Source organism: Barbatula barbatula (genome assembly GCF_947034865.1).
Source record: "Barbatula barbatula genome assembly, chromosome: 1".
Classification (NCBI taxonomy): domain Eukaryota; kingdom Metazoa; phylum Chordata; class Actinopteri; order Cypriniformes; family Nemacheilidae; genus Barbatula; species Barbatula barbatula.
Window position 1 is genome coordinate 10,330,391 of NC_136766.1, and position 19,157 is coordinate 10,349,547.

The window sequence follows — 19,157 nt, forward strand, 5'->3', positions numbered from 1 at the left end:
TTTTCTCATTTTAGTGTTGTTGTCCTTGTCATTCTCTCAGAAGCATGTCATTTATGCAACGACCATTATGTCACAAATTTGCACTCGGCATGTAGCCAAACTGTTTTCTATAAAAATGGAAAAGAAAGCAGTCTGCTAAATTAACTTGCTGTGATTTGTGCTGTGAAAGTAATACGTGGGTTTAATAAATTAAAATCAGACTTTTTCAGAACAATCTTTTATTGTAACATCCTAACATATAGTTGAGTTGATACAATATATAGTCCACTATATAGTTACAGCATAATATTATACAAAACAAGACACATCAATCTTATAAATCAATACTAGTTAGAAAATTAGCTTTATTTGAACTGTTTAGACATACAAAATAAAAGAGGAATATAATAAATAAGTCTTAAAATTATTGATAAAGATGGTTGAAAATCAATGTCTAGATCAATGAGATGAGGTGACTGTCAAAGCAATAAAACATTAGTACTGTATATAACAACATAAATAGTGACATGTCTGGACATGACATTATATTAAATACAACCACTGTAAGCATACAGAGATAAAGGGAAAGAATAAAGAAAATGGTTAATATGTAGGCACAATCAATAAGGGCAACCTTTGCACTTTCTCTGCCCTTTTTTTCTCTGGACTAACTTCAGTTCAACGACATTTGTGTGGAGCTAAGGCACTTTATAAATTACATTTGTCTACTCCATATATATCTTCCATGTAACATGATCTAATATATGGACCAGTTTTTAGTTTGGGGCTTAGTTTAGTTCAGATTTTTCAGTACTATAGGGTCACTCACAATCCAAGATAAGAGCTTAATTTGATTTGAAGAGAAACTGGCCCAAAATTACTTACATCCTAGCTTACTCACTTCATAGCACCACCTGAAATATGTGTGATACTTGTAACAAAACATCCTTACTCCATTTGAAACAATGACATGTTAATCTAACTAATACTTACAGCAACACCACTACACATGTTACGAGGTTATGTCGATTTTTCTTTTCTCTTTCAAGAGATTCAACATTTTATGATAAACACAATTTTCCACCATCCTGGAAAGTGCTTCAGAATATTATCTATTGCCTCCTTTGTGTTGCCATAGGCTTGACTAAATGTCTAACTGAAGATTAACTGCACTGCACATTCATTTGGCCCCTGTTGCTTATTGAATCAACTTCTTGTCATCTGATTCTGTTTGGTAGCCTACATGCATGACGGTGTAGAGCGTCAGGTCAGCATCTTAAACTTTAGATCAGAGAAGGAGGAGGGAGTCTTCATTTTAGGAATTTATCGGCTGCCTGTAGGAACAGTGGCCTTTTCTGTAAACAAAGTCAAACATGGTCTGAAATGAATTCTTATACTTTTTATTGCATTTCTTGTTAAAGAAAACACTACTCAGTAGCAACAGGTCCAAATATGCAACTGGAAGCAGCATCTAATTGTTCAGTTGAAAGATCTGTCAATTCACCTGCATATTCCCGTTGAACACTCATAGTTGTCCTGGCAGTAAGCTCCATGAGGTTTAGTTCCCATGATCCTCCATAATGGGGTCATTCGAGCTGTTCTCTTAAGTGACCTTTGAACTTCTTTTTCAGATTTTTCGGGTTTGTCCGGTTGTAGCACAGGACTGCAGAGCACCTGGAACACCACACATTTTTAAAAATCAAAAATAAATGTGCATTTAATAAAATATATCAGCCATTGTGCATATTTTACTTAATGAAAGTCATTTCTAGCAAACCAACATGGTATTTATTTCAGTTAAATTTCATGAATGCACATTGCATAGAGAAAATCTTCCAAAAATACCTTCTGTCTTTTTTTTATTGTTCTACTATTATTATTTCTTTGTATAATGTAAGCTGCTCTGCAAAAATGCAATTGCGAAAGCGCTATATATAAATCATTGACTTAAAATAATTTATTATAATTTAAATATAGTAATAAAAAAATTCTAAAAACTCTCAGACAATGTAGTTGTTCCTTTAATCATTTTTAAACAACACTTAAAAACGAAGCATTCAACTTTCCATTTCAATAAATACGAAAGATAATGGCAGAAATATTATCATACTGACAAGATGATAATATGGGTTAAATAAACATTTTGAGCTGTGATCATATTCAATTTTAAAGCCATTGCAAAGCGATGAAAAATTTTTTCATTGCAAAAATTTGACAATAATCATAATTACCTGCTGGACAAAAACCAGTAACACCAACCACCAGGCTAGAACTGTCAATCTGTTAAAGATAATGTGATCCTGCATGCTGACTGAAAAGTTTAACAAAACCTGTCAAGAGTTCAGAGAAACACTGACCACTGATACAGGGCACTGACTTATATAGTCTCCAGCCAGCATGATAAAAACCTAATGCCTCTCCCTCATATCTCTCACTCTCTATCACTTTCTAACTCTATCGCTCTGCTTTTTCATGAGCAGATTTGACACATGTTTGTTGCTGGACAAAGCTGTCCTCTGAGACTCAGTTGTGCGGAGCGAGGGATGAGAACGAGAGGAATAGGGATAAGATAAAGACCATTCATATGGACATTTGCTTATCAGCATTTTAAGAAAAGAGTTCTAAGTTCAGTTGTTTATCAGTGTTGAATGTGACTCTTCACAAATCAAATCCTGTCGATTTTAGAAAATCCTGAATAATAAATATAATATGCTTTTGCAGTTTATGTAAATTATTTTAACCATGCAATTCATTGCTTATATGGGTCTTGAGAGGATGTATACAGTATCAGTCAAATTTGACTATTATTTCCGCACATTTCAGGTCATTTAATTATTGTAAAGCTGTTCACAAGACATTTGAAAGCACTTATATAAAGAATAGTTTAATTATCTAAAGCCCCTAATGAGAAAGCCAAAGGTTAATGTGGCAAGTAAAATGTTTTGTTTCTTAAAGTTCATATTATGTTGTTGTCTTCCTTTTATCAAAGCACAATCCTTGAAAAAGAACAATGACTGATAAAAAATGTTAAAGTAACATAAAACAAAACAAAATCTGAGTAAAAACAACTGTTGAGTGGCAGCGAGACAGATATGGGTCGGATCATAGATCGCTCCAGCTCATCACAAAGGTTCCAAACTGACTCATGGTGTTTACTGGATATTATGTTGCTTATCGTCTTGGGATTTTAAGTTCACATAAATAATACCATGTACTATTTCATAAGCTGGTGGCCTTGTGTTAAACATTTTTAGCATTCCCACTGTGTTAGTAATGAAGCATTCAAGGCTTAGCTTATCAAGGGTCTGCAAGTTTCTTCATGCGTGAAAGATACAACCGATTGGTTTACATCGATGTTACATGAAATCTATAGAGGTTAAGTGTCTTTAGGGCTAAGTGGAACAAAGATTTGGTTGCCTCCAGCTTATGATCAGACCCCAGAGCAGTTGTCTTGGGCACATAAATGGACATTTGATAGTATGTATTTTTTGCACTGAGGGCATAACATCATTTGAAAGTAAATGGCCCCAAAACTTGTTATTGTGAATAAAAAAGATCTATTTGAGACAACACTACCCTTTAAAAACTATAAATGGGAAGATGAAAATGCCCATCCTGGACCTTTAATTTAATTAAGATGAATGTGTCTGCACGTAGCAAATGGTAAGAACTCATCACGGAAAGTGTGGGTTTCTTAGTGGTCCAGGGTCATGGATAGCAAATTTGTGTCCTTGTTTAGAATGTTTGTCAGTTTTGGCACTCAATCAACAGATTGCAGACAAAGTACACCATCCCATTGAGAAATGAAACGCTTATCAGTTGCCAAAGAGGAGAAAAGTGCTTCAGCAAACCCATCCAGTTACAAAGTTAGAAGAACATAGTCTACCTGCAAATGACAGCCTGTACGAAGATCTTCGCAAGACTGTAATTTTGACTGATAGCATGCAAGTTTAAGGGGGAGTACTTTATTTTCAAGTGACTAAAAGTGACATATATAAGGTGCCTTTAAAATCATTTCTCTGCTTGAGAATTTAATAAATAATGAGTTTTTATAAGCTTAAACATATTTTAAAACTATACGTAAACCAGAGTTTTGACCAAGATCCAAATAAAGTCCATTTTGCAGCCTAAACTGGTGATGAATTGGAAAGGAGGGGCTGTATGGTCAGCATATACATTGATCAACTACAATTAGTCACCCTACAATAATGCTAGTACAGTAAATCAGAAATCCTCCTTGACACAAAGGAGACAGAACACAGGAAAGTGTGCGCATGGATATTTTTGTGTAATCGCTATAAAAATGCTGTTAACTTCAATTACTATTTCTTACGCAAAAGCAGTCTTAATAGAATCCTGGTAACTAAAAAATATATATATTGGATTGATTACCCTGAAGTCGATCAGATTAGAGCTTGCCGTTGTGTGCAATATAAACATGCATAAGACGATCTCAATATTTTTTACTGATGTCCCTGTTCTGAATAAAATACATTTATATCATGCAACTTAATCTACAGCATTAACATAAAAAAACAGCAAGATAAAGCAGAGTATCACGTCGTACATTTTAGCACAAATGACCAGACATCAAACGACTAGAGATATGCTTTCTTTTTTTACCAAAATACCTCTTTATTATCTCTCATAATGACATTAAAACTTTATATTTCATGTGAATAGACTAATTCCAGCACTACAAAATTAGTTTATGAAAGAGTCTATTTCATAAACATACTGAATGGCATGTATTTAGTGAGAAAGTACAAAATGTCAACTGCTCCTCATACCTCCCGCCCGCAGTTAACATGGACAAGATGTAATAAGAGGCCACAAACGTAGAGCAACATTCTGAAGTCTGTCCTGTCCCGATCTAACAGTCAACAGACCAGGAGCGATTGTATGTTTCCCTCCCTCCTTTATATTTTTTTCCTTTTTGTTTTTTTTATATTCAATAGTGTGTTTTGATAAAGTGCAAAAATGTTCAAAATCCTACTTTCATCCCTTTTCATAAATACATTATGTACAGTAACAGATATAACAGTAACAAACACTAGACAGAACCACAAAGAAACCAAAAACATACACTGACAAATAGTAAAAGAAAGAATTGAATATTGTAGCCAATTAATTTAACAGGTCCAAAACCTCAATATCAACCTATTACACGTATTATCATGACCACTTATTTATATCTATTTCGCCAAATGTCAGGTACTAAGAACATGATAAGACTAAACCATTGATTCTCCACAATTGAGGTGTGTTACAGATACCTCACGGTCTAAACTGTGGTAGTTACTCAAAGGCAACAGGCAATCAAAACAGACACACCTTGCCATTCCGTTTAGTTTTATAACTGAGCTGGTACAAATTCACATTGCCCTTTCGCACCTTTTTCCTAGTCTGATCCGAGCCCGAAGTCATCTGCAGGTGCAGGAGTCTGCAATCATGTCCTCATATTCTTTATAAACTATGTTTCCATTCCTCTCCATCATCAGCACGCTAATCGGTTTATACTTATAAGGGACGCAGGAGGGTAGTGGAATATCTGCAACACCAAGATCGCTGATGAAAGTCTGCATGATCGCATGGTTGGGAGAATTATAGCCATAATGAAGAATACGAGGGCAGTCTCCCATACAGTAACGTGGATTGTACTTGTGGGGTGCAATGATCCAGTGGTCCCATCCTAGGTCTTTGAAGGCCACACGGTAGGAATGCAGCTTACAATGGTTTTTGGCCACGTTGTTCGGCCCTTGCTTGTAGTTGGGGATGTCAGAAACAATGCTGCCAGGCTCCTTGGAACGGCGGGCTCTTGTTCTAGGGCGAGAAATCGGTTTGAAATACTCCATGGGTTGCTTGTTCTCCTCCAAGAAAAGTAGCAGAACGGGAGCTCTGAGTGGGTTTTGCGGTGGGAAACGTTTTCTTTGCGTAACGGGTCTCCTGATAGATGCGTCACGGTCGGTTTTTGAGCATCGATAATGGACAAAGAGCAATACATGGTCACCATTTGACTGGGACACGTGGTTTGTAACATCAGATTCAGTCCATAGGTTTCGAGGACCCATAGTAATATGGTCACCGTCAGGATGATTTTGTGAAGAGGTCACTCTAGCCACACAGACAGGATGGGATGACACAGGAGACCTCAGGTGCATAAAAGACGCCTTCACCAGTTTGTTCAATGTGAGGTTTTTCAGTTCATATTTCATAGTGTAGGTATATTGAAGGTCTAGTCCAGTAGTGATTACAGAGAGGAGAGAAACAAAGCAAAACGTTAAGACTACTAAATACCAAAGAATTACTAAAAATAAATGTGATTAGAGAGTAAATTTCAAGTCAACAAGCAATACAACATGACTTCTACAAACATTCCTGCTGAAAACCAAACGACAGAAACAATCACAGAAATTCTAAACAAATAAATAAATTCTTAAGTGGTTATAATATAAGTTTTATTGGAAACTATAATAGTCTCAACTGGTGTGTGTGTGTGTGTGTGTGTGTGTGTGTGTTTCAACAAGTGGGATGTTATCTGGCAGATGGGACCCAACAGAACACCATAAAACCCAGGCCTAAACACACTACATGAAGGATTTTTGTCCAGCTGATACTTCATAAATGTTAGCCTATTTGTAATGGAAACCATTCGAATTTGTTTTTTTAGCAGGAATAAGACACAGTACTCTCTAAATAAAGATTAATTGGGATGGTACTACACAAACGTATGAGACAAGATAAGAATGAAAAGGCTTTACCAGTTGACGTTGGGAGAAAGTGCTTCTCAGTTGCGGAAGCTTGCAGCAACCTTACTGTATTGGACCCAAAGAACTTGTGTTGCTTTGGCTTTCCGTCTGGATCCGCCGCTATCCTATATAAACGCAACATGAGTCGCATACCTTCATCTTCATCAGTTTGGCTTTCTACGAGAGGTCTGTAATACGGGTTCCTCGGTTTCGGGTGTCGATTTCGGCGTTCTTGCGTTGATGTGACGCCCAAATTTGACGGAGAGGCCATATTTCCGATCTCGCCCGTAGATATGTGCACCACAAACAAACACAATAATATGCAGAGTCTGAGACAGTTAAGACTGCTGGTAGCCTTCATGTTCAGCCCCTCGTACAGACGAGTGCCACCTGGAAGACTACCATAGTCTCTAAGACAATCAGCGGGTGCAATTCAACCTAAACATCACCTGACAACGACAACCTTTTGGGTGCGCTATTAATCGTGTGACGTCATGCCCAATTACCTACGAAACGTCAAAGTTGCTTGTTCTGGGGATAAATATTTTTTATAGTATCCTTTACAAATACCATTATGAATCATCCCGTGTTTTCCATTAAAGCCACTGCTTACTTAATTTATACACATGTGTTTTTCGGGCCCTTAGTAGGAATAAAGGCCTTTAATTGGTTCCCATGAGCTGGAAAGCATCTTTACAATAGAACCCACACATAACCAGTAGAGAGCCAAGGATATCATTATACTTTTATTAATACCAATTAAACGTCCATGGTAAATAATTGCAATTTCAGGCTTTTTTGGCACGCTTGTTTCATCCCATGCCTCTAGATGGCGCTGTCAATCAGCAGTCCTTCATGAACAGACCTTGGCTGTTTCCTGCAGTATACACTGATTTTTATATGCTAGACTAGAGGTTGTGAAAGAGCATAGAAACATTGTGGCTGTGGTTGAGGTAGAGGATAGACTACAAACTGAATATCAAGCATTTACTCCTGTATATACTGATGGATCTAAATATTACCTTAAGGAGAACAGGTTTTGCTTTAGTATTTTTGTTAATAGGAGAACATCAGATCATTTATCAGTATATACAGCAGATACGATGGCATTAGCAACAGCACTACTGTGGATAGGGGACTCAAATAAAAAAGGTTATACTTTGTTCAGATTCATTCTGCATTAAAATCTCTGCAATCATTGACATCTCAGAGTAGACAAGATAAAGTAAAGGAGATATATAAAAATCTGTATAGATTTAAGAATATGAAATCATGATCATATTTATGTGTATTCCAGCTCATTTGGGGATCAAGGGAATTAAAAGGTTGATGGATTAGCATAAAAGGCTTTGGAAAAGGAGGAAATCATAAATATCTCATTTGGTAAAATGATGAAGTAAAAGCAGTAATTGAAGCATAGACCCAATAAGGAATGGCAACATAAATGGGATACAGGTAATACAGGACGTCAACTTTATTAAATCCAACAAGAAGTAGGGGTAGGGAGGAAAACTAAAAGAAGCACTAGAGAAAAATATTCCAACAAGGTTAAGGTTCGGGCATACTAAAATAAATAAAACTCAACCCAACAGGATTATGTGAGGACTGTGGATTAGAAGAGTCAGTAGAACATGTTATTTTGCGCTTGTCAAAAGTATTCCAATGAGCGAGAAATAATGAAGAATGAGCTAAGAAAGAGTGGAGCGGATGAACTTAAGGTAAAAAATATATACACTTATGGAATAGCGTGTTTATTTATTTATCTTAAAAGAAGAGAATTGATTAAAATAATTTAGAAGATCTAAATATGATTAATATGAAAATCTTTTAAATTATTATAATCTTTGTTTAAATTTGGGGAATGGCAAACTCTGTTTTACACTCCAACACAGTAGGTGGCGATAATGCGTCTTAACGTTGGTGCTACCCACCTAAAATCGAAAAAAGAAGAATTGCTTAATGACAAGCTCGCGTGCACACCCCACTCTGCGCTTCAGCCGACCGCAGCAGCCATGGCTCTCCTTAAAACTACCAAGTTTTTATCCTCTGTTGGGAGTTTTACGCCGTCTTTAGGTGCTCTACCCATTCGAGCAAGGTAATAATTTTTTGTTATAATTCAGATAAGCTAATTTTATAGCAGACGCTTTGTTTATTTACAAGATTTGTATAACTATATTGCTTTCAGCAAGGTTAATACAATTTTTTTTCTTATTGTGAAGGAAACGAATTCATTGAAAACGAACCTTCTTAAAATAACGCCATCAGATTTGATCACGTATACAGTCACCTCCGTAAATATGACGTTAATAAACAGAGATTATAAACTAGTAAATATTCCCAGTCATTATTATTATGGATAACGTTACCTGCAATAAAAAAGCCATGTCGATCTTTTCCAGTTAACTTAATAGACCAGATTGAACAGTGCCATTACAGTATCCGGATACATTCAGCACCACTGACCTTGCATCTTGCGCTAAACCGTCAATTTAAACCCGTGTCCCGTTATTCTCCATTTATCCCGAATCACACATAGAACCTTTTCCGTCACGTTTTTTCGTAAACTTAAACGTATAAACGGGTTTAGACATGTTTTGTATATTATATTAATTACTATCGTTCTTGCCTTTTAATGCAATGGCGTACAACATTCTTTTTGATCTCTTTTGGAGACCGTACGTTCATGCTTCCTTTCCTACCATTGGCTGCAACAAGCAAGCTTTAGCTTTTGATTGGCTCTGGTTACTTCCGGATTCTTCTGTCAAGGAATTATGGTGGACGGTGCCCTCTTTCACCGGGTTTGGAGGGCAAAGCAGACTTGATGTTGAATTGAGAATTCAGTAGTCCTTATTAGTTGAAAAGGGACACAGTCACTCACCATGCAAACAGCGATTTAAATATTTGCATTTGTTACCGCAAAAGGACTATTAGAACCAGACCCCTAGTAAAGAGATAACTTTACATACTCTCAGTGGCTACAGCAAACGTATATTATACATAAAATTATTTTAGATGCCAACTCTTGGTGTTATATATTGTATCACACACATGCATGACTGTGACATGTCGGGCATGCAATGCAATAGGAGTCCAGGAATGAGATTTATTACAGAACTGGGCTATCCATGGCCTTGTTTTTTTTCGAAAGCTGACATTTTGAATAGGTAATGATAATTTGTAACTGTGTGTTATGCTTTTTAAATACAAGTTCATGGTGGAGTGAAGTGCAAATGGGACCACCTGATCCAATCCTGGGAGTGACTGAGGCCTACAAACGTGATACAAACCCTCAAAAGATGAACCTGGGTGTGGGGGCATACAGGGATGATAATGGCAAGCCTTACGTTCTCGGCAGTGTCCGCAAGGTACGTACCTTGTCTGTGCCTCTGTATGTTTAAGCATTTATTGCAGAGATGTGTGAATTGTGAGAAGTGCGTAAACAAAAGTTGCGTCTCAAATGATGTACTAGAGACACGGATGTACTTGAACAACTACATAATTTGGGTATACATGTATGCAATTTCTTTACATGGCAGTTTTTCAGTTTATATAGACTAGAACCATGCAAAATGTCTACAAAATATATATGTGTCCTTTGCCTTTAAATTAAATAAGCTATTGGAAAAATGTAGTCTTTGATGAAAGGAGCTATTTTTTTCTAAAATGATTTATATAGGCATTTTGTTTTAAGCGGACTTGTCTGATTTGCCCAATAGAGGACAGGTATTTGTGCATGTGTTTGGAGGGCAGTCTGCCTTCTGCCTTCACAGCATTGGTAAAAGAAAGGAGTGTTATTTATATATCGAGTTAACATGTGTTTCTGATTTTTCTCTTTCTGCAAAGTCATCCTGAGCCCAGTGATTTTTAGAGGCTGTCCTGTTAAAGCAATGCCCATCAATTACATTTATGACCACGTGCTATCTTATTGAAAGGTAACATGTTTGTTACTATGTTACTTTTTTTTTAAGGCAGAGGCTGTGATTGCCTCTAAGATGCTGGATAAAGAGTATCTGCCTATTGGTGGTCTGGGAGATTTTACCAAGGCCTGTGCTGAGCTGGCACTGGGGCCGGACAGTGAGGTTCTTAAAAGCAAGAGGGTGAGTATGTTTCTGCTATCCAGGGTGTTTTCATATTATTATTATTATTATTATTATTTGTTTATAACGTCTTTTAATGAATCATTCCTTTTTAGAGCATAACAGTCCAAACAATCTCAGGCACTGGTTCTCTGAGGATTGGAGGCAACTACCTGGTAGGTATTTCACATTGCACAGCCAAAAGATTTTTGCAACCACTAGCATTCATCTCCATACATTTTATGTTTTGTCATATTGCGATGGATTTGTTTTATGTCTAGCATTTTGTCCACCTTTGTTTATTAGTCACGGTTTCACTTAGTGGGAAGAGATGTTTATTTGCCGAAGCCATCCTGGGGAAACCACACTCCGATTTTCCGTGATGCTGGCATGCAGCTGAAGGCTTACCGTTACTATGATCCTGCTACCTGTGGTTTTGACTTTGCTGGGGCTCTCGATGACATCTCCGTGAGTTAGCATTCATGTAGAACCTATATCTATACTGACACAAATTTAAGTATTTGTAAAATGTGTACAGTATGTACAATAAATACATATTTTTTCAAACCTACAGAAAATTCCAGAGAACGGCGTAATCATGCTTCATGCTTGTGCCCATAACCCCACTGGTGTTGATCCCAGACCCGAGCAATGGAAGGAGCTCTCAGCAGTCATCAAGGTGGATTTATCTGTTTTCATGTGATCTGCTTTTGAGTAATAGTGTTCAGTTGTTTTGTGTTAGGTCACTTCAAGTTCCTGTACTTCATACGTGTGTTTTCCATTTTCTCTGCAGAAGAGGAAACTTCTGGTGTTTTTTGACATGGCCTATCAGGGCTTTGCCAGTGGCGATATTGATCGAGATGCCTGGGCTGTAAGACACTTCATTGAGCAGGGCCACAACATTATCTTGTCTCAGTCTTTTGCTAAGAACATGGGCCTCTACGGTGAGGACACAATGTGCTGCATTTACACTGTTAACTGTGCTCTTTCTTCCAACTACAGAAACGTGTATTATTCTTTGGAGTGCTACATCAGTTAGAATAAATCTATCCTCTTTTGTCATGAATGAGTTGGCTGATATTTGAATACATTTCTCTACAGGCACTATTATGTTACATTATGGCTTTCACTATACATTGGATCTTTCCAACCATGTTTTAAAAAACAAACATAAAAATACATAGATAATGTACACAAAGTAAACGTGGTACTAATATCAAAACAGTTCACAGTTAGAATCCTAATAATCTTGTTTTATTTTTGTGTTGTAGGAGAGCGTGTGGGGGGCTTCACAGTGGTGTGCGCTGATGCCGAGGAGGCAAAGAGGGTGGAGTCTCAGCTGAAGATTCTGATTCGCCCTATTTACTCCAACCCACCCATGAATGGAGCTCGCATTGCCTCAACGATCCTCAACACACCTGATCTGCACTCTACATGGTGACATATGCCTTGAAAACTGTTGTTATTCACTCTCTTACTGGTTCATGATTATTAACGGCCTTTTAATACAATTTTGTATGCATCTGTGTGTATCTCCGTAGGCTGGAGGAGGTGAAGGAGATGGCAGGTCGTATCATCAAGATGAGAGAATTGCTGGTGGCAAATCTAAAGAAGGAGGGATCTACTCACAACTGGCAGCACGTAATTGACCAAATTGGCATGTTCTGCTTCACTGGGCTTAAACCCGAGCAGGTAAATCTCTTAAAAACTGGCATGAAAAGTTCATCAAGTATAATGTTTATATATTAACTTGAATAAAAAAAGATTACATAAATGTTTCTGCCAGCTCTAACACAGGTACAACTGTGTTTCAGGTGGAACGTCTAACAAAGGAGTTCTCTGTTTACATGACTAAGGATGGCCGTATCAGCGTTGCAGGTGTGACCTCTGGAAATGTGGGATACCTTGCACATGCCATTCACCAGGTCACTAAGTAGTTCAAAGTATACTGAGACAGGAGATTTGTCTAAAGGTTTTACATCATGCCCTGTTTCTATTAGTTTGCCTAACCATTTCTCTTTGGAGCTTCACTTTATTTGGCTGTTTTGCAAGGTCGATGTGGATGCTTAAGGTGGTCCGACGGTTCGTGACTCCTGAGTCATCTCACAAGTTATCTTGTGATTCTGTGACTAATGAGCACAACATTTTCATCATATTAAAAATTATATATGAACTTTATTTATTGTATGAGTTTAGTCACGTGAACAACAATAAACGGTATTGTTTCCATGTCATGATGTGTTCCTTGATTCATCCAGGGAAAAATCCTGTTAGATGCAAGCTTTTTTTAAAGGTCAAATGAAAAATTTAAGTCTATGATTTGTGCGTTTTTTATTTGTACAGACTTAAAGCTTATACAGGTGCTGTATAGGAATGATTTACTTGCTACAGGCAACATTATACCTGTTAGTATATATATAATAACTATTGCTGTAAGACAGTGCAACTTTATTTAATATCTCACACCAGATGCGACAGGCACGTTGCGACATGACAACCTGCTTGTTCTTAATAGGCTTGTTGCTTCGTGTCGCATCCAGTGTGGACAACATTTTAAATTATAATGGGTTCTAATGCGTTTCTAATGTCTTTTGTCATGTCGCGTCCGGTGTAGACACGGTGTTAATTTTAAGAATATTAGAGAATTTAAGAGTGTTATATTTATTTTAGCACTGCAGTGAGAGCAAGAGATGCGAAAAGATATCTATACTCTTTGATTGCACTGTTCAGTGTTTTCTCAAAACAAATTTTAGTATATTAAAGGGTGTTAAATATTGTTCTCCATGTGTACAATAAGAGAAAAAGTCAGTTTGATTGATATTAATTGGAATGCACAATAAACAAAAACATGATTTTATAAAAAAATTTGGAACCAAACTCTTAATTTTTTGTTTACTTTAAATAGATGAACTGCGATTGCCCTCTTGTGGCCAAATCACGCAAATGTGTTTCTAAAACTTTTAAATATAATCATTAAAAACAGTTTACGTCGTTTCCCTATCAAAGTATAATCATACGTTCATAAAATTGAAAACATTTCTCAGATAAAACAACATAGCTCTACATATCCATTCAGTGGTATGAGCACAGCATCGACGTTTGTAAAATATAGTATAATATGTGACATCTGTAAAATGTGTATATGGTTATATATTTGGTTCCGAAATGAGATAACTCTTGTATTTTATCGAGCATTCCAATTAATATGAATCTAACTGCAGTGGGTTTGTTTTGATTTAATCCACAATAACGCCAAAATACAGCTAACTTAACACTATAAAACACCATAAAAACATAACAATATAAAAAAACATGTTTTTGAAAGAAAATTAAAAATATTTTTTTTAACCAAACTCTTCATACGACAAATATATTAGTTTAATTTTTAAAAACTTTTGTTAATTAAATCGACTGTGAAACGAACAACCTCAGTATCCGCCGTGACGTCAGAACCATGTCACGTGACATTCAGGTTACACTGGTGCTCAGCAAAAACAGAGCAGTGCCACACTGCAGCGGTGGAGCTGGGCACATACAGTACTAGCATGTAACGTTAGCAGTAATAGTTCATGTTTACTGATAAACCTCGTTTACTGAAACTAACATCTTTTCATTACGGTGCGGGATCGCTGAAGCAAATGAGGTGGGTCATTTCGCGTTATAGCATCTTGCATGTATATGAAGAGTTTATTAGCTTAACAACACGAGCTGTGATTTATTTATAAAATCACAGAGTCATGTGATTTGTTCAATTAGTTATGTCTTGCGCCCTTCGATATTGTATAGATCTATGAATGTTCGTTTTGTGTTTGAATTGGCCAGTGTTGTTACTATTACCGGGATGAAATAAACCTTTATAGTGCTTTCTACGTTGCCAATGTCCTGTCGAATATATTTGAGTCATTTAATGGTTGGAGCCACTGCGCACAATATATTATTTCTGCTATTAAGCCGGGTAGTGTCTTCCTTTATTGTTTATAAGAAATTGTGATAAACATAGATGCCGGTGTCTTGACTGGACCCTCTGTTATCCGGGTTAAAGATTTCGTGTAATGATAATCGATAAATGCAGATTAACTGCTGATCGAGTTAGTCTGCATAGTGTAGTCTTTCTGTGCTTTGAAGATAAATTTCACACAGCATTGTTTTAATCATGTGAGCAGATATTGTATTTCCCTAATTGTAGCTTGTCTGAGATTTTTGCTTACTTCATCATGTTAACCCGAGAGATGACACAATTGACTGGTCTCGTGATTCACAGACGTGTCCTGAAGTGCAAACGATCATCTTGCTGATAAAGTGTTTCATGTGTGTTTTCCTCTTTGTTCACAGGTAACATTGACCCCACAACAACCTGTTGTACGTTTTTAGCTTTGACCTGTGCAGGTGTGTTTGCTGCTTGGGTGGGTTTAGCTACATGGCATTGTTTTACCTCAACAGCAAAATATCCTGAGTGGCACAACTGACAGCACAAGCGTGTTCTGTATCTTTCTGGCTCAAGCAGTGTCTTTTACCGCATGGTGCCCTTTTAAATTCGTTTGAAAGTGTGTGAGAAAAGCAAGCGTCATGTCAAGGGCGGACAGAGCAATCAACAGTGAAACGGGAGATTGGGGCTACAGTGAAGATGCTGGTGAAAGGGCATGGCTCCTGCAGAGCCCCAGCGTGGAATCTGTACAACTGCTCAACCAATCAGACGACAGAAGGAGAGGGACTACATCACTTGGGGCTGTTTTTATCGTGGTGAACGCCGCTCTGGGAGCTGGTCTTCTCAATTTTCCAGCTGCTTTTAACATGGCCGGAGGGGTAACTGCTGGAGTGACCCTTCAAATGGTGAGACACACCTACAAACCACTCTAAATAAAACCCTGATCAGTCAGATTTCTCTGATGTCCCTTTGACCTGAGTGTCGAATTTAATTTGTTTGCAGTGCATGATGGTGTTCATCATCAGTGGGTTGGTTATCCTGGCTTATTGTTCTCAGGTGAGCAAACGCGTCAGACTCGCATCTGTCTTGTATAGCATACGCACATACACTTACACTCCACGTGTTTGTGTTTTTCAGGTGAGCAATGAAACAACATATCAGGAGGTAATTCGTGCTGTGTGTGGGAAGGTTCTTGGTGTCATTTGTGAGCTGGCCATTGCTGTGTACACCTTTGGCACATGCATAGCATTTCTTATCATCATTGGGGATCAGCTGGATAAGCGTGAGTGTATGCACATTTGCACACATATTAAAACCGTCTAAATACAGTTTTCTAATTTCCATGCTTTCTTACTGCAGTGTTTGGTGCAATGGATCAAGAGGCGCACTGGTACACGGATCGTAAATTCACCATTACTTTGACCTCATTGCTGATCATTCTCCCTCTTTCTATACCCAAAGAAATCGGCTTCCAGAAATATGCCAGGTAGGAGCTCCTTTCCTATTCTTTTACACAATGTTGCATTGAATTATACTTTATGCAATGACGTTTCAGTGCTGTGTTGTGATGGTTGCAAACGTACACATAATTACAATATATTCATAAAATAAAAACATAATATGCATATTTTGTACTGATTCATCCGTAGCACCCTGAGTGTTATTGGCACTTGGTATGTGACGATCATAATCATCGTCAAATACATCTGGCCCGACAAAGAAGTTTCTCCAGGACTTATCCCAGTCAGGTCAGAACTACATTTGAAATGTAGACCATTGGAGTCTCTCATAACTCACACCTACTCATTCAGGCACCTTATTTCACATTCTTCTATTGTAACATAATGGTGTCTTTCAGGCCTGCCTCCTGGACTGATGTGTTCAATGCCATGCCTACAATCTGCTTTGGTTTCCAGGTATGTATATTTATATTCCTGGTTCAAAAAGCATATCAATGTTCAATGACATAGTTAGTGTGACATTGATTTGATTCTCCTCTTCTCTCTTTTTCTCAGTGTCATGTCAGTAGTGTTCCTGTTTTTAATAGCATGAAAAAACCAGAAATCCGGCCTTGGTGGGCAGTTGTTACTGCCAGCGTGATTATCTGCCTCTTTGTTTATACAGGCACAGGTTTGTGAGCCACAGTGTTGATTGGATCTTCGATCTCATTGCACCCTGTTTACACTGCATGTTTATGTTTAAATACTTAAAACAGTGATTAGACTGCAAATAACATTTGTATTGTTTGTGCTTGGCAAGCTTTAGCTCTGTAAAATTTAGGTTTGTGTCTCTCCGTAGGTGTCTGTGGCTTTCTTTCATTTGGCTCGACCGTAAGTCAGGATGTGTTAATGTCATATCCATCTAATGATGTCGCAGTGGCTATTGCTAGAGCCTTTATCATCATTTGTGTTGTCACCTCCTATCCAATCCTGCACTTCTGTGGAAGGTAACAAACTTTCGTGGTCTATACTGTAGATGTGTTATGTGTCTTTCATGTATGGATATCTGTGAAATCTAAGGATGTAAATCAGGACAGCATCCAATGTGTATCAGCAAATGAGCATGTGTAAATGTCTGAGTTTAGGGCCGTGTTGGAAGGTCTATGGCTGCGTTTTAAAGGAGAGGAGGTAGAGACAGATGTGGCAAAGGAACGGAGGAGGAGGATACTGCAGACGGTCATCTGGTTTTGTCTCACGCTAATACTTGCTCTCTTCATTCCTGACATTGGAAGAGTCATTTCACTAATTGGTGGTTTGGCGGCATGCTTCATCTTTGTGTTTCCAGGTATTTTCAGATTTATTGTAGCCATATCGTATTTTGTATTTGACAAAAAGTGGCATAAGTAAAACCTCTCTTTTTCTATAGGGTTGTGTTTGATTCAGGCAAAGCTTTCAGAGCATGATGTCAGATCAGCCAGGTAAACTTTTCTTTATTAAACATTTTACAAAAGTGGATTTATAAGTGTAGTAGTTCAATGACAAAACTCAATAACTAAATAATATCTCTACAGCTGGAATGGAATGGTGGCGTTTGGGGTTCTCATGGTTACTATTGGTGCATTCATCTTTGGACAGACGACCACTAATGCAATCTACAAAGATATCATCAATCATCCTGATTAGCCAATAGCAGGATTACTTGTGGACCTAAAACAATAGAAACAAAGTGAAAACATGAAGACAAACCATGTCTAGTACTGACGTTATTACTTCTTGAGAAGACCGTTTTAAATGTATCTGTTTGCAAAATGCACACAAGTTGGGAAGATTCCAGAGAATTCTATACCTCCTAATGTAGTGGATTACCTACCAGCATGCGGCATTAAACCCCTCTGTTCGGGCTGTTTGTGAATGGATGATCACTATACATCTACAATCTAAATGGATTTACACAATGTTTTAAATCCTTGCTTTCTGATCTGTCTGAGATCTTCCAAATATAAACTCTTTTGATTTGATTGATTTTTTTTAGAACCTTGTTTAATGAATGCCTTCAACACTTGACAATATGAGTTTATTATGTTTACTCTTATATATTTGTTAATTATATAGTGGGTTTTTTTGCAGACCATCTGTAATTCTGCAGTTCTAAATTGTGGGAAACTGAAAGCGAGGGAGTGAGTCTGTGTGTGAGTGTACCACTTAAAACAAGAAAAGATTGATATTTAAAGTGTGTTTTTTATCTGATACGCAATTGCTCTTTTTGCTGTGTGTGTTCAGCGGTTTGTTAAGAACTTGCTGATCTCTCTTCCAAACAACAATTCTATTTCTTTTAACTGACCGATACTTGAATTTAGTGTAAGGCTAGATGGCTTTGAGAATTACTTTGTGTTTAAATTGTGATTGGGAAAATATTGTTGCCCAAATTACATTTTCTCTAGTAAATTCCTTTTAGCCATTCACTAGACAATTTAATGTGTCATGAAATAACATTGTTGTGTTGAGCAATTGTATGTATGTAATTCTGCAGACATACGAGGTAAATTATTTTGTGTATTTAATGACACAAGATGCATGTCTGCCTTTTCCAAAATCATGTATTATTGTATGTTTGTTTACTATGTCAGTGCAATCAGTAAAGGGATTTTCCAAGTCAGTGAAAACGCTCCTTTTATGTAACTGTTACAACTTTTATCTCAACTGTAAAATGCAGTTTAAAGATACAGGGCCAATTCATAAAACAGCTGCTTTAACTATCTTTTATTAGTAGTCAATAACCATTTTGCCATGTGTGGCATATTAACAAAAATGAAACAGATAGGTAATAAAACTTACCTGAAAAGATTTACATATTACTTTGATTATACAAAGTGAATTATATATGTTCTGAATGTAGAGCAATTGGATACCTGCCAATTTACATTATAGCTATTTATGGAAAGGTACTGTAAAACTAAAATATTTGGTAGTAAAACAACAATAAAAAAGC

At 37.2% G+C, this 19,157-nt stretch overlaps 4 protein-coding genes across 7 annotated transcripts; 2 read left to right on the plus strand and 2 right to left on the minus strand.

Moving 5' to 3' along the window:
- Positions 1-320: 320 nt before the first annotated feature.
- leap2 (liver-expressed antimicrobial peptide 2) lies at positions 321-2,332 on the minus strand. The gene is made up of 3 exons (XM_079475662.1): positions 2,211-2,332; positions 1,484-1,653; positions 321-1,334 (listed from the first exon to the last, which is right to left on the minus strand). Exons 1-3 carry the CDS (start codon positions 2,283-2,285, stop codon positions 1,295-1,297), a joined length of 285 nt encoding a protein of 94 aa, XP_079331788.1. The 5' UTR covers positions 2,286-2,332; the 3' UTR covers positions 321-1,294.
- Positions 2,333-4,145: 1,813 nt separating this feature from the next.
- On the minus strand, positions 4,146-7,202 carry bmp15 (bone morphogenetic protein 15). Its single transcript, XM_079467026.1, has 2 exons — positions 6,741-7,202; positions 4,146-6,214 (listed from the first exon to the last, which is right to left on the minus strand). The coding sequence occupies exons 1-2, from the start codon at positions 7,087-7,089 to the stop codon at positions 5,403-5,405; spliced, it is 1,161 nt and encodes a 386-aa protein (XP_079323152.1). The 5' UTR covers positions 7,090-7,202; the 3' UTR covers positions 4,146-5,402.
- Positions 7,203-8,581: 1,379 nt separating this feature from the next.
- Positions 8,582-13,036, plus strand: got2b (glutamic-oxaloacetic transaminase 2b, mitochondrial). The gene is made up of 10 exons (XM_079462873.1): positions 8,582-8,823; positions 9,937-10,093; positions 10,697-10,825; positions 10,921-10,980; positions 11,111-11,272; positions 11,379-11,483; positions 11,598-11,748; positions 12,076-12,241; positions 12,346-12,496; positions 12,619-13,036. The coding sequence occupies exons 1-10, from the start codon at positions 8,633-8,635 to the stop codon at positions 12,739-12,741; spliced, it is 1,395 nt and encodes a 464-aa protein (XP_079318999.1). The 5' UTR covers positions 8,582-8,632; the 3' UTR covers positions 12,742-13,036.
- A 1,216-nt stretch (positions 13,037-14,252) lies between these two features.
- On the plus strand, positions 14,253-19,006 carry slc38a7 (solute carrier family 38 member 7). 4 transcript variants are annotated; one of them, XM_079447745.1, is made up of 13 exons: positions 14,280-14,447; positions 15,137-15,207; positions 15,309-15,634; positions 15,732-15,785; positions 15,867-16,011; positions 16,089-16,215; positions 16,379-16,477; positions 16,588-16,645; positions 16,745-16,859; positions 17,028-17,175; positions 17,314-17,513; positions 17,595-17,646; positions 17,740-18,919. In XM_079447745.1, exons 3-13 carry the CDS (start codon positions 15,371-15,373, stop codon positions 17,849-17,851), a joined length of 1,374 nt encoding a protein of 457 aa, XP_079303871.1. In that variant the 5' UTR covers positions 14,280-14,447; positions 15,137-15,207; positions 15,309-15,370; the 3' UTR covers positions 17,852-18,919. The 4 variants fall into 4 exon arrangements, with proteins under 4 accessions (XP_079303870.1, XP_079303871.1, XP_079303872.1 ...); XM_079447747.1 differs by having other exon boundaries at positions 14,306-14,447; positions 15,137-15,190; XM_079447744.1 differs by having other exon boundaries at positions 14,253-14,447; positions 15,137-15,634; positions 17,740-19,006.
- Positions 19,007-19,157: the final 151 nt, after the last annotated feature.

Coding starts and splice junctions, on each gene's coding strand:
- slc38a7 (XM_079447744.1), top strand. CDS start 15,371: ATGTCAAGGGCGGACAGAGCAATCAACAGTGAAACGGGAGATTGGGGC. Junction 17,176..17,313: donor ATCCTGCACTTCTGTGGAAG/GTAACAAACTTT, acceptor GTCTGAGTTTAG/GGCCGTGTTGGAAGGTCTAT. Junction 17,647..17,739: donor CATGATGTCAGATCAGCCAG/GTAAACTTTTCT, acceptor ATATCTCTACAG/CTGGAATGGAATGGTGGCGT.
- leap2 (XM_079475662.1), bottom strand. CDS start 2,285: ATGCAGGATCACATTATCTTTAACAGATTGACAGTTCTAGCCTGGTGG. Junction 1,654..2,210: donor TACTGGTTTTTGTCCAGCAG/GTAATTATGATT, acceptor GTGGTGTTCCAG/GTGCTCTGCAGTCCTGTGCT. Junction 1,335..1,483: donor TGTTCAACGGGAATATGCAG/GTGAATTGACAG, acceptor CTTTGTTTACAG/AAAAGGCCACTGTTCCTACA.
- got2b (XM_079462873.1), top strand. CDS start 8,633: ATGCGTCTTAACGTTGGTGCTACCCACCTAAAATCGAAAAAAGAAGAA. Junction 10,826..10,920: donor AGGTTCTTAAAAGCAAGAGG/GTGAGTATGTTT, acceptor ATTCCTTTTTAG/AGCATAACAGTCCAAACAAT. Junction 11,484..11,597: donor AGCTCTCAGCAGTCATCAAG/GTGGATTTATCT, acceptor TTTTCTCTGCAG/AAGAGGAAACTTCTGGTGTT.
- bmp15 (XM_079467026.1), bottom strand. CDS start 7,089: ATGAAGGCTACCAGCAGTCTTAACTGTCTCAGACTCTGCATATTATTG. Junction 6,215..6,740: donor CTTTCTCCCAACGTCAACTG/GTAAAGCCTTTT, acceptor CTACTGGACTAG/ACCTTCAATATACCTACACT.